Raw genomic sequence first — 11,076 nt, 5'->3', positions numbered from 1 at the left:
TAAATGCATATAATAAGCCGAGCTCTGCAGTATTTAAATGGTTTAAAATCAGACACTGAATTTGGCTTGATGTATGCAAATACTAGATTTTTCTCCAGGCTATCAGACTCACCTGAACACTGCATGTTGCAAGGTTGTGCCTATTCATGACCTGTTTTGATATAAACTCCCTATTTTTCAGGAAATTAGATGATACTGGCCCCACAACAAAAAAAACCTCTTCCAAGTACATATGTGATTCCACAGAAACGAGAATTTCAGGGGAGATTTGGAAGAAAATTTTAATCCCTCTTCCTCAGTTGGTTGACTTCTGTAAGAGTTTTGTGAAGGTCCTATGACAACATGCACCAAAGCCTGTGGGGAAATTCTATTTCTTTTATCTGTTTCCTTCTGCAGCTCTATTAACTCATCTGGAGTTTCAGGGGATACGGTTAGGTTCAGAATTCAAGCCAGTAGCTTTAATGCTGATACTTCCATCAGGAAATGGTCAAGTAAGTAGGCAGCTTTCACATGACTCCAGAAATAAGTTTGGAACAGGTAGACTGATTTAGGCATGGTTTACAAGTCACATAATGCCTGCTCATACATTGACCTGTCCTTCCTTTGTGAAGCAAATTCAGAGAAATAAACTGTACAATCTCTTCAGCCCTGTCCCAGTCCCAGTTCTGAAAACACCAATATTTGGCATGCAGAATGCCCCTGATACTGCTTCAGAGAAAATTCTCCAGGCTCTTCCTGGAGAATGAAACTGGGTTTTGACAACATCATTTAAAAAAATATTAAAGACAAGTGCTTTTCACTATGAATAAAATGTGATTCCTATCTGAAAAAATATGGCAGTAGACTGTCTCTATATAAAAACATAAGCCCAACTCCTCATCCAAATTCTCTGTGATGAGTTTCATACTCTAGATGATGCAGAATTATCTGTTAAAAATCCACAGCTTGATTTTTCCAGTCAGATCAAGTCTTTCTCGGTGTGCTCATCCCTCCCCGCGCTGCCCTCTGGCATATGCTGCTCTTCGACAGTTTAATTCCTTTGCATCAGAAACCCACCGGGTTCCCCACTAATGCAGAATCATGGGCAGATCCCAAGCAAAGGAACGAAGGCAGCTTGCGACAGCCTTCCCAAGGAATGAGATCAATAGGTATGTCCAGTTCTCAGCTCTTCTCTGCTCTCACAATCCTACCTCCAAAACCTGTTGTGTAGAGTTGAGGTGGAAGGGATTAAGTTCACAGAGACCACAGGATGCTGAACAAAGAGGTCTTGCCACCTCGCAAGGTTTCTTCTCCCTGTCCCTCTAACCGTCCTGTGGGCAGGGGGCAGCATGAGAGTGGTTCCAGAGATAAAATTCCTGCCCCACTGAAGTCATCCACGAATTTCTTGACTGTAATGGAGATGGGATTTCATTCAACACTCTTACCTAAAAATGAAGTCTAACTGTAAGAACAGTGACTGTAGTGACAGCAACAATATAGGAACTCTACAGAAAAGACTAAAAACCCACTACAAATCAGCTTTAGCATTGATTTCACAATTGGAAGAAAATGAATGTAAATTTGTAATTAATTGGTTAAAGAGTGAAATAGATTTTCCTAAAAAAATTATCTGTACTACTTTGACAATAACTCAGTAATTTGTTTAAGGAGTTGCTGTACTGCTGTCAAAATTATATCACTTTCAGGACAGAACATCTGTTGCTGGTAGATGGTCTAGGAATGCCAAATACAATCTAGAGTTTATTTTCCAATATAATTCACATTTCATATCCCATGAGAAGAGCTCTTCACCTTTATGAGCTCTCTTGGCTGAGCAAACCGGTGCTGGTTTATGTTGTTGGGTTTTTTTTAAAAAGGGTGGAGAGAACATGCCTGAATATGCTTTTCAAAGAGAATGATAAGATTATCCTCCAAAGTGTTACAAGTACTTTTGGGTGTTTTCTGGATTACCCTTTTAGCCATAGATAGTCAACAGCCTCAGGTCTTTAATCCAACAAAAGCATCCCAAAGACTAACAAAACTGACCTAGATGCATTTGTCTGATTTTTTTTTTCTTCTACTTTTGGAGCCCTGAGAGAAGCTAGACATAAAAAACATTTTAAATTTGGCTGTTTGGTTTGCAGTATTGCTTTATATGGCCTGAGGCACTGTCAAAGACAGAAATTCAGTGCCACTGGTTTCAGCGGTACTCTTCTAGGTATCAACTGACAAACAAGCACAGACCAAGTAGATGAAGGTGCAGAGTTTCTAATGGAAATGTTTCTTCATGAGTTCAAAGATGGTATGTTGTATGGTACCTAACATACTTGGCAGTACAGTCTATGAAATGCAATAGCAAATTTTCTCCCAGAAGGCTTTATCTGTGGAAGCCGGGACACTGCATGAGCGTGTACACGTAAGATGTTGTGGCTTCCAACATCCAGCAAACGCTAACCAGCATTTGAAAATGAACCTCTTTTAAACTGAAAACATTTTGGCTGGCAACTTGATTATGCACTACATCCTCTTTACGTGTGTGTACTACAGGGAAACAAAAATGTCAATGAAAATTATTGCAAAAACTTGGGGAGCTTTCCAAAACTGTAAGTTAATACAAATTGTGGTAATTTACCCCTAGATATGGGGTAAAAGCAACAGTGAGATCAGTGTAGAACTTTGGGCTCCTTATCTGGGAGAAAGCTGTGGCCACAGCATTTATACTCATCATCTGCAGAGGGATGACATTCACTCGCTGCAAGATTATTTTTGGTTTTGGTGAGATCTTATTCTCACTGTTCCTTACAGAGTGTTTTCTGCTGCAGGAGATGTGGTTTCTTTCTTTACTAACCACTTACTTGCTGGCCAGAGGATTTATGTATTACTCTGTGATAAACTGCCCTTGCATATAGTCTCTGGTTTATCAAATGACAATTTCTTTTTCTTTATTTTATCTTTTTAAAAGAAAACTAAGCAGTGATTTAAGTAAACTCTGAAGTAACTTTTTATGATAGTTTAAGGACAAAAAATACAGTTTGCTGTATTTTACCTTTAGCACATTTAAACAGTCTTGTCTTTTTTTTTTTTTTTCAATTGTACCTTCAGAAACATGAGGAAAGATTTGGTTTAAAAAAAAGGAAGGTAAAAAACTGGATGTAACCTCTTTAACAGAATGTACCACAGTTCTGCTGTTTGCTGTGTTGACTTTGTTGTTTATAATGCATTGCGTGAGCACATTCACCATGTACTGAAGTGTGTGTTTGTGTGTATGGGGTGGGGGTAGGGGGAAATCTTTTTATGGAAAAAGAAGTTATGAACATAAACTATGAAGCAACATCTAATGAAAAGTTTCTTTTTAAGTGCAATATATTTATTTCTGCTAGAAATATAATATCAACATTATGTAATATTTGAAGCATTAAATGTTATTTGTAAACAGCTTAAAATTATATATATATATCACAAAAATTGTACAGAAGTGCAAATGTGTGGATATTCAGTTTCTTTCATTAAAATATTGGGTGTTTTGATATATCATTCTTATTTAGCCAAAGCTTTCTGCTTCTGTTGTTTTTCCTCTAACCAAGTCACTGAGTGCAGTGGAACCAGTGACAGATTTTTCTGAGAGCGCACAAAATCCGGTAGGGCTTTTCATCTGCAAAAGGTGGTCTAAATCTTGGATCCATATGGAGTGATAGTTGTACTGCAGTTAAATACAATCACAGTTTGCATATAGTTACACAAATGATTTTTTTCAAAGTGCTTTGCAATCATACTCAGAAAAATTGCTGGTTTTGCCACCAGAGCCCAAATAAGTGGCTGAAATATGGGGTTCCCAGGATCCCCAAGATAATAAACAGAGACCTAGGAAACATAGTCTAAGAAGAAAGTGGAAAGGAATTAGGTCTGTTTAGTCTGGAGAAGTGAAGATTATGGGAAAACACAATAAAGTTTTCAAATGTGTGAAGAATGTAAAGAAGCAAGGAATAAATTCCTCTCCATATCTGCTGCAGGTTTTTATTTAACAGGATTTTATTTCTATTTTAATAGCATATATTAAAGCAAGGGAGAGCTACCCGAGACATCTAAGCTATTCAAAGAAGAGGGATAGTGAAGCACAGGACTGGATTGCCTAGAGAAGATAAGGAGCAGTGTCTATCACTGGAAGTCTTTAAGAACAGGTTGAACATGCATTAGTCAAAAATGATGTGATGAGAGCTAATCTTGCCTTGGGACAACCAAATGATCTCCTGAGTGTTTCCGAGCTTTCTATGAGAGCCGTCCCTTAAAGCAGCTTCTGACAAAATCCTCATGTTGCTCCAAAAGTTTTTGTTACACAGCTGTAGTTCAGCTTGTCCTCAAATTGAGATCAGCTGCCAGGTCTTTTGCAGCTAGTTCACAAGGGTCGCTGGCTTACAAAGAAACTCAATGTGATAGAAGACCTGCAAGGTCCTAACGAACAGCAGTAGCATTGCCTTAGTTTAGTTTTGCCTGTGAATGTAAGCAAGGAGAGAACAGCCTGAGGTAATTCAAATCCACTTTTAACTATGCTGAGTTGCAACCATGCATTAATACGTCTCTTTTACATTTGGAATATATGAAAATGAGGACAGCCCACTGAGTTGGTAACCGTATATGATGCCTTTTGTCTCTGTATTATATTTTTATGTCATCTTGGTAGCAAAAACCATGTATTCTCTCATGGATATTCAGTCCTGTGAAAGTCTTTTGCTTAACCTCAGGCTAGGGGCTTTCTTGATTACATATAAAACTAAGTGCATGCATGGGCACTTTCCTGAATCAAATATTGGCTGTATGCTGATTCAAGATGTAGTTATGCTAATGGTTTCACTGAAATCAGTAGGCCTGTTTGCTTAAAGTGTAATCAGTGCTTAAGTATTTCGGTGGCTCTGCAACTGTAAAACTCCTTGTGCTTTGTAGAGTCAAGACCTTTGGGAACAAGTTGTCCGTGCAACAAACACCTGTACAATTGGGGCCTTTATTTGCTGTTGTCCAAAGAGAAACCAGGGGATTAAATAAAGTGAAGATTCTAAACTGTCTCCCAGTACGGTTACTCTGATGAGTAGTCATGATGACTGTAGGCTGCCTTGTGTTTCACATTTAGAAAACAAATTTATATCCAAATTATTTATCTTGGAGATAAGCAGTGTAGAAAATGAATGATTTGGAGAGTGATATTTTCCAAAACTTCCTGTGCAGAAGCACGATGAATGCACTGATATAATGGTATGCTAGCAATATGGAGCAATAAATGATATTTTGAATCATGAGTTCAAAGACCATTTCAAATACACATCAAATATTTAGATTATACACCATCAGTTCAATATATATAAACTAACAATAATCAGTAATGATAATTCTAAGAATAAAGAATTAAACTGTCAGTGGTCTAATGCCCAAGATCCATGTTAAAGTCAGTCATTGATATCAGGGTTGGTTAGCGAGGTTCTTTGGAGACCTTTGTGGGAACTACAGAAGCTGGTCCTTGTTCTCCATAGTAATAACCAGAGGGACTAAGAAAAACCTATGTTTTTTAGGTAGGATAAAGCCTACCAGAAAAGTTTGCCAGAGAGGTTTTTTGGAAGAGTAGGATGATAACTGCTCCCAACGCAGGGAGAATTAGATAATTCACCACTGCAGCATTTTTAGCTCTGCTAATATAAAATACATTTTTACCAGATTTTGCTGGGTCTACTTGTATTTTTAAGGCTTTTTAGGTTGGAAAACAGGTTTAATACAGGGACTGCACTGACTAACTAATTTGTCGAATTAAAATCAAGCAATCATGCTGAATCATTTTGGTCTATTAGTTGCCTTTGAATTGTTCTTATTCTCATTGTGAATCCTGCCAGGAATATGTGCAGTAATTTTTGAGTGGCTTCAGGTTTCTGTGTCCTAGAGAATCTCCTGGTTTTGAGTCATGTTTTTACTGACTTCATGAGTGCCTGCTTCAGAGTTCTGCGCTCTCCTGTGTTTGGAGAAGGGTGGTTAGCAGAAAAGGTTATGAGATGAATGATTGTCCTTCAGATATGCAAGGGGCACTCGGTTGCTCTTTGTCTGCTTTAATTCAGCCAGCTATTGCAGGGGACTAGCTCAAACAGTACGATGAATTAAAGAAGGGCAAATGCTTGCAACTGGATCAGTAATTGATGATATTTAGAAAAAATAACCCCCCAAAAGGTGGAGGTGATTTAGTTCCTTGAACAGCTGCAGCTTTTCCCTGTCTAGATGCTTAACGTCTGGTCACTTGTTCTTAGAGATTTGTAGAGGGGAACAAGTGCGTAGCATAAAATCTGTGTCTTATCTGCATCAGAAGTCTGTTATCTACTCTTTCAGAGGCAATGCATTCATATGCCTTTGTCACCTCAAACAAGAATTACTACTGTGCTTTTTACCTGGGTCTCTGTCTTACGTCATCTTAAAATGTCTGAAAGCAATAATATGGAATTGCAGAAGTTCATGACGTCTTTACTTACAGTCTGCACTGTCTTCCAGTCAGCTTCTAGGGACAATGCATACCACAATTTTGGCTATAAAATACTAAATCATTTGGGTTATTTGGCGTCATCAGAATCCACTCTCTCTCTCTTTGAGTTCTCACAGAGCTGGAATAAGCTGTGATTCTTAAACTGGTAGTCTGTGCTTAATAGGGGCTGATGGAATCGGGCTGCCTTCTATTGGGGGTCTTTCTATTACAAATCACTCCTCCTGTTCTGTCTGTACCTGCATTTTTGTATGCTTTTATGAGACAAAAGGTCTATTGGTCTTCACTGGTGTTCTCCGGTGTGAAAGCTGAGTGTGGGAAAGAGCAGGTTTTTTCTGTTTATCTTACTCCCTGTCTTAAAGTCATTGTTGATACATAGTCACTTACAAATCTATTATTTCTTCTTGTGCTCTCTCATGGATTGATCCCAAGGCAGCCAAAAGAAGAATTAATTTTTATCTTGATGCAAATCATTGGCTGTAAAATTTGCATTGATAATGTCTGAACCTGTACCCAGGGCTTTGGAATGGCAGGCTTCAATTACTTTCCTCTGAATGTCGTAGCTTTTAGACTGGAGACACCAGTCATACTACTCATCTTCAATGATATTACAAATAAGTAAGTTGTACTCAGGAGATTTATCAGCCTCGCTTTATTTAATCACTCCGTTTTCAGTTAACATAGTCACCCCAAACAGTGCATTTCCAGAGGATGATTAGATTGTTTCAGATGGTTAAAGACTTTGGCCTTCTTTGCTCCTTCATTTTACAATGCACTAGGAACCTTGTGCATTTTTGCATGAACATATAAAAGTCTAACACTTGTGGCCCCTAATTTCCTTTACAGGGCTTTAAACATTTTTCAGTTGTTCTTAAATAAATTAGTATGTACCATATAGCCTGCCTAGCACTTAAGAAAACTTGGCACGGTTTCCAGTAGTGCTGGATGGGCAACTACTTGTGTTTTCAGCCACAGAAAATGTTTTCCTTCCTACATGCCTGATGATGGAAAAGACTAACAAGGAATATTATAGGCTGAGATTTCAAAGCCATTATGGATGTAGATGCACAGCTCCCACTAATTTTAGCAAGAATCATGCTTCTAAATCCTGTTTTAAAAGTCTTAGCTATAGCGTTTGCTATTTTGAATGGTTTATGGTTTTTTTCGGAGACCAGCCTAAACATTTTATCATCCCTTCCCAAAACAGTATTTTAAAGCTTCTTTTGGTCCATGCCATAATATCACGCCTTTGTTCTCCTGTTCTTTCAACCTTGGCCAAACTGTTAGAGAACACATGGATACTTCCTTTTTATTTGCTACCTCAATAATAAAAGCACTCATCTAAGTTGCAGAGGTTGATTTCTCTTTTTTTTTTTTTTTTTTTTTTTGGGGGGTGGGGTTTGGGACATGTTTGCTTTTGTGGATCCTCTTCTTAGGAGCTTAGTTCTTCTATGCTTTGCAGACCAATAGTCTATATACCTGTCTCAAAGGCAGAGCTGCCATCTCGACAATATAGGCAAAACTGAATTTTGCTGTCCGAAATATGAGGGATGGGCTAGAGCTGTCTTGCCACAAAAGAAGCTGGGAGAAGTCAGAATGTAAAATTACATGGAGGAGCGTAGGATCAGCACGCTCTTACTGCAGCCAGCAAGCGGTGTCTCCAGCCTTGCTCCTGAGCGGCTGCTGCTGCCCTGCGCATTCAAGTTCCTCCCACAGCAGAAGCAATACTTTTTGCTCTTTAGGGCTTTGGTATAGGCAGCAATGCAGGCAGCAGGTTTGGGATTGGTCCGTCCCCCTTGTCCACCAACATACCAACACACAGACTATTTGATGTTGAGGAAGTGCCTTGTCAGCTTGTGCCTAGAGCCGCTGAAGGCTGTGGATTTCCCTAGTGATCTAGGAGCCTGAAAACCAAGATCTGCAATGTTCAAGTCTCTCTTACACATACAAAAACTTATGACTTAAATTTTTTTTTAACACTTGCATTATTCTGGAAATGTGAATTTATAATGCAGCTGTGATGAGATGGACATTTTCACCAGAATGAACACACTGGAAAAACTAGAAAGACATAAATAGCAACTGTCTGGATGCTACAGTAGAAATAAATTGGAAGCTCATCATAAGATCCAAGTGGGTATTTAGCGTTAGTGTAAATAGAAATACCAAATTAAGCAAATAACATGTAATTTTGAGATGAATTGCTCTATGAGCCAAGCATAAAACTTTGCACTGACTACGCAGTGTATGATAACAGGAGACTAGGGGAGACATTTTAAAACCTAAAGTCACATGAGAAATTGCAAACCACAAAAGAGAATATTTTAGTAAAAGTCACACATGCAATATGATCATAAACAAAACTACAGTATGGTTAAAGACAACTCTAGCTTAGGAGGAAGGTTTCCATTATCATGTAACCTGAAGGAAAACCAGATCATACATCCAAGTTTCAGCTATACCAGATCCTGACTGAAGAAAATGTTAAAAATCACCGGTTAAGCACAGGAAAAATGAATGCTTATCCTAATTTTTGTGTTAGAATGCACTACTAATTCCCTATTTACTGCTTTGGTTCTGGAGTATGTCCACATAAAATAACTTGCATGGCTGGGGCTAAACCAGTTACCTAAACACACAAAGACAACAAACGGGACGACAATAATGGATTTCTGCTTTATCTGTGATTCACGACACGGGCTGAGCACGCATCCAGATGGAGAAATTATTCAGAGAAGACGAAAAGGACCCCAGAAAAGGAAATGGAGAACTGTATATCATCTTCATTTAAATAATGAAAGCCATAAGAATTAATAAGTGCACCAAGCTGTTGGAATAAAATTGAGAAAAGAAACAGAGCTCTGCAAAATTTCCCCCACCAACTGAATATGACATAAATAATCTTAAAACGAACAATGACTTCATTTTTGTTTTATTCCACACTTCACTGATGTTGAATTAACGAATGCCTTAAAATAGATTTCTCCATGTGAAGTTGCTTTGAAAAGTAGCACTTGCAAGAAGCGTTTTAAGCTAGTGAGCAAATCACAAGTTTAAAGAAAAATGCAAGCCTTTGCAAAAATGTTCTGTGATAGTCTGCACTTTTGCTAGTAAAGAAAGCCATGATTCTTAAACATGATAAAGTTCAGGCATAAAGCTGATTCTATAAGCGCTATGTATCTCTGTGATGGAAAGGACTGTAGCAGGGAGCTTGTTCATGAAACACAAATGTGGTTTCAGCTATTTTTACTGGATTTCCTTATTTATATCTACAGGACGTTATAAACTAGTTTTTTTACTTTGCTCCACCCAACCTCACATGTATCTGATATCCAGACATAGACCTGTAAGGTACAAGACTTTTTAAAATTTGAATATGGGATGGCTGCAATCCCCATAATCTGATTTTTAAGACTAAAATGTTTCATTTCAGCATTAGGGCACCCTTTTCTCTCTCCCCCCGCCCACCGAGACCCTGTGATTTTTATTTTGTAATTTTATTGTGACTTTTGTGATGTTCCACTGTTTTCTTAAAAGCATAGCCACGAGAAACAAAATTTCATGAGAACGCCAGCTTCCATTTAAAAAAAAAAAAAAAAAAGAGGGAGGAGGGAAATAATTGAAATAAATCTGCTCCAAAATTCAGGATTAAAAAATCTAAAAAATCCTTATGATTCCTGTTAGGTTATGAATATTTTTTTTAAAATATTTGGGACTGGAAATAGTAGAATAACTTTTGCTGTTGTTGCTATGCCAGCAAATACATTTATTTCTAATATAATTTATTCCAGTTACATAACGCAAATAAGCAAAGACGGCAAAGTGACTGTTCTTCACTGTCACTCTTTATGCAGCTCTACTTGGGAATCTAGAATAATGGGCTTGTGGATGTTTTCTGGTTGGCTGCTGAATTGAAAAATTAGGGGAAAATTAACTCAGAATGAATTGAAAATGCAAAAATCACGTTTGGAGGCGTATAAAGGGTTGATTTAAAAGAAGTACAAGAAGAACCATGCATTTAGGGTAAACGTGTAATGTTGTATTCACTGAAAATATTTGACCGTGTCCTCAGGTTAGTTACCACTCTTCCTTAACTTGTTTTTTTACATCAGTTTCAAAATGAAACATTAAAACACTTTATCACCTATCAAAAGAACATTTGTTTTTACTTGTGATATAGTTTCCTCTTTTTATTTCCAGCTGAAAATCATTTGGTCTGAATTAGAAACTCATTTCAGTTTCAAGGAACCAGATCTTTCTTTTGACAAATTCACTCATCGCTGGACTTCTTGGCCATGTGGGGTCCTAAGCCACACTCCTTCATTTGAATAGCTAATCTTTACATTATCATACACTGCCATTCCATCATACGTTTTTATTGTTAGATGCAAAAAAAAAAAAAGAAAAAAAAACCCAACAGAAAAACCCACCCTAACATAAAACTGCGGTCCTGACTACTGTAAAGGCTGAGACAACGTATCATTTCACACCCCCTTCTGTAGCTTGGGATGCCGTGACAGATTTAGGCCCTTTTTCGCGCATGCAAGACCCGTGCTTTGAGGGCCGCTGCTCCTTCCCCGCCCCCCCGGCCG

General features: G+C 38.0%; 1 protein-coding gene across 1 annotated transcript in view; it reads left to right on the top strand.

The window, feature by feature from the left end:
• The first annotated feature begins 1,080 nt into the window (after window positions 1-1,080).
• Window positions 1,081-11,076, top strand: part of DPY19L1 (dpy-19-like 1 (C. elegans)) — a 74,824-nt gene continuing 64,828 nt past the window's right edge. The window contains exon 1 of the mRNA XM_009332419.1: window positions 1,081-1,148. Coding sequence (XP_009330694.1) covers window positions 1,081-1,148 — 68 coding nt within the window. The remainder of the gene's footprint in view (window positions 1,149-11,076) is intronic.

This window comes from Pygoscelis adeliae, unplaced genomic scaffold, assembly GCF_000699105.1.
Source record: "Pygoscelis adeliae isolate BGI_AS28 unplaced genomic scaffold, ASM69910v1 Scaffold58, whole genome shotgun sequence".
In the NCBI taxonomy this organism is placed as follows: domain Eukaryota; kingdom Metazoa; phylum Chordata; class Aves; order Sphenisciformes; family Spheniscidae; genus Pygoscelis; species Pygoscelis adeliae.
This window is presented reverse-complemented; position numbering and strand designations above follow the sequence as displayed.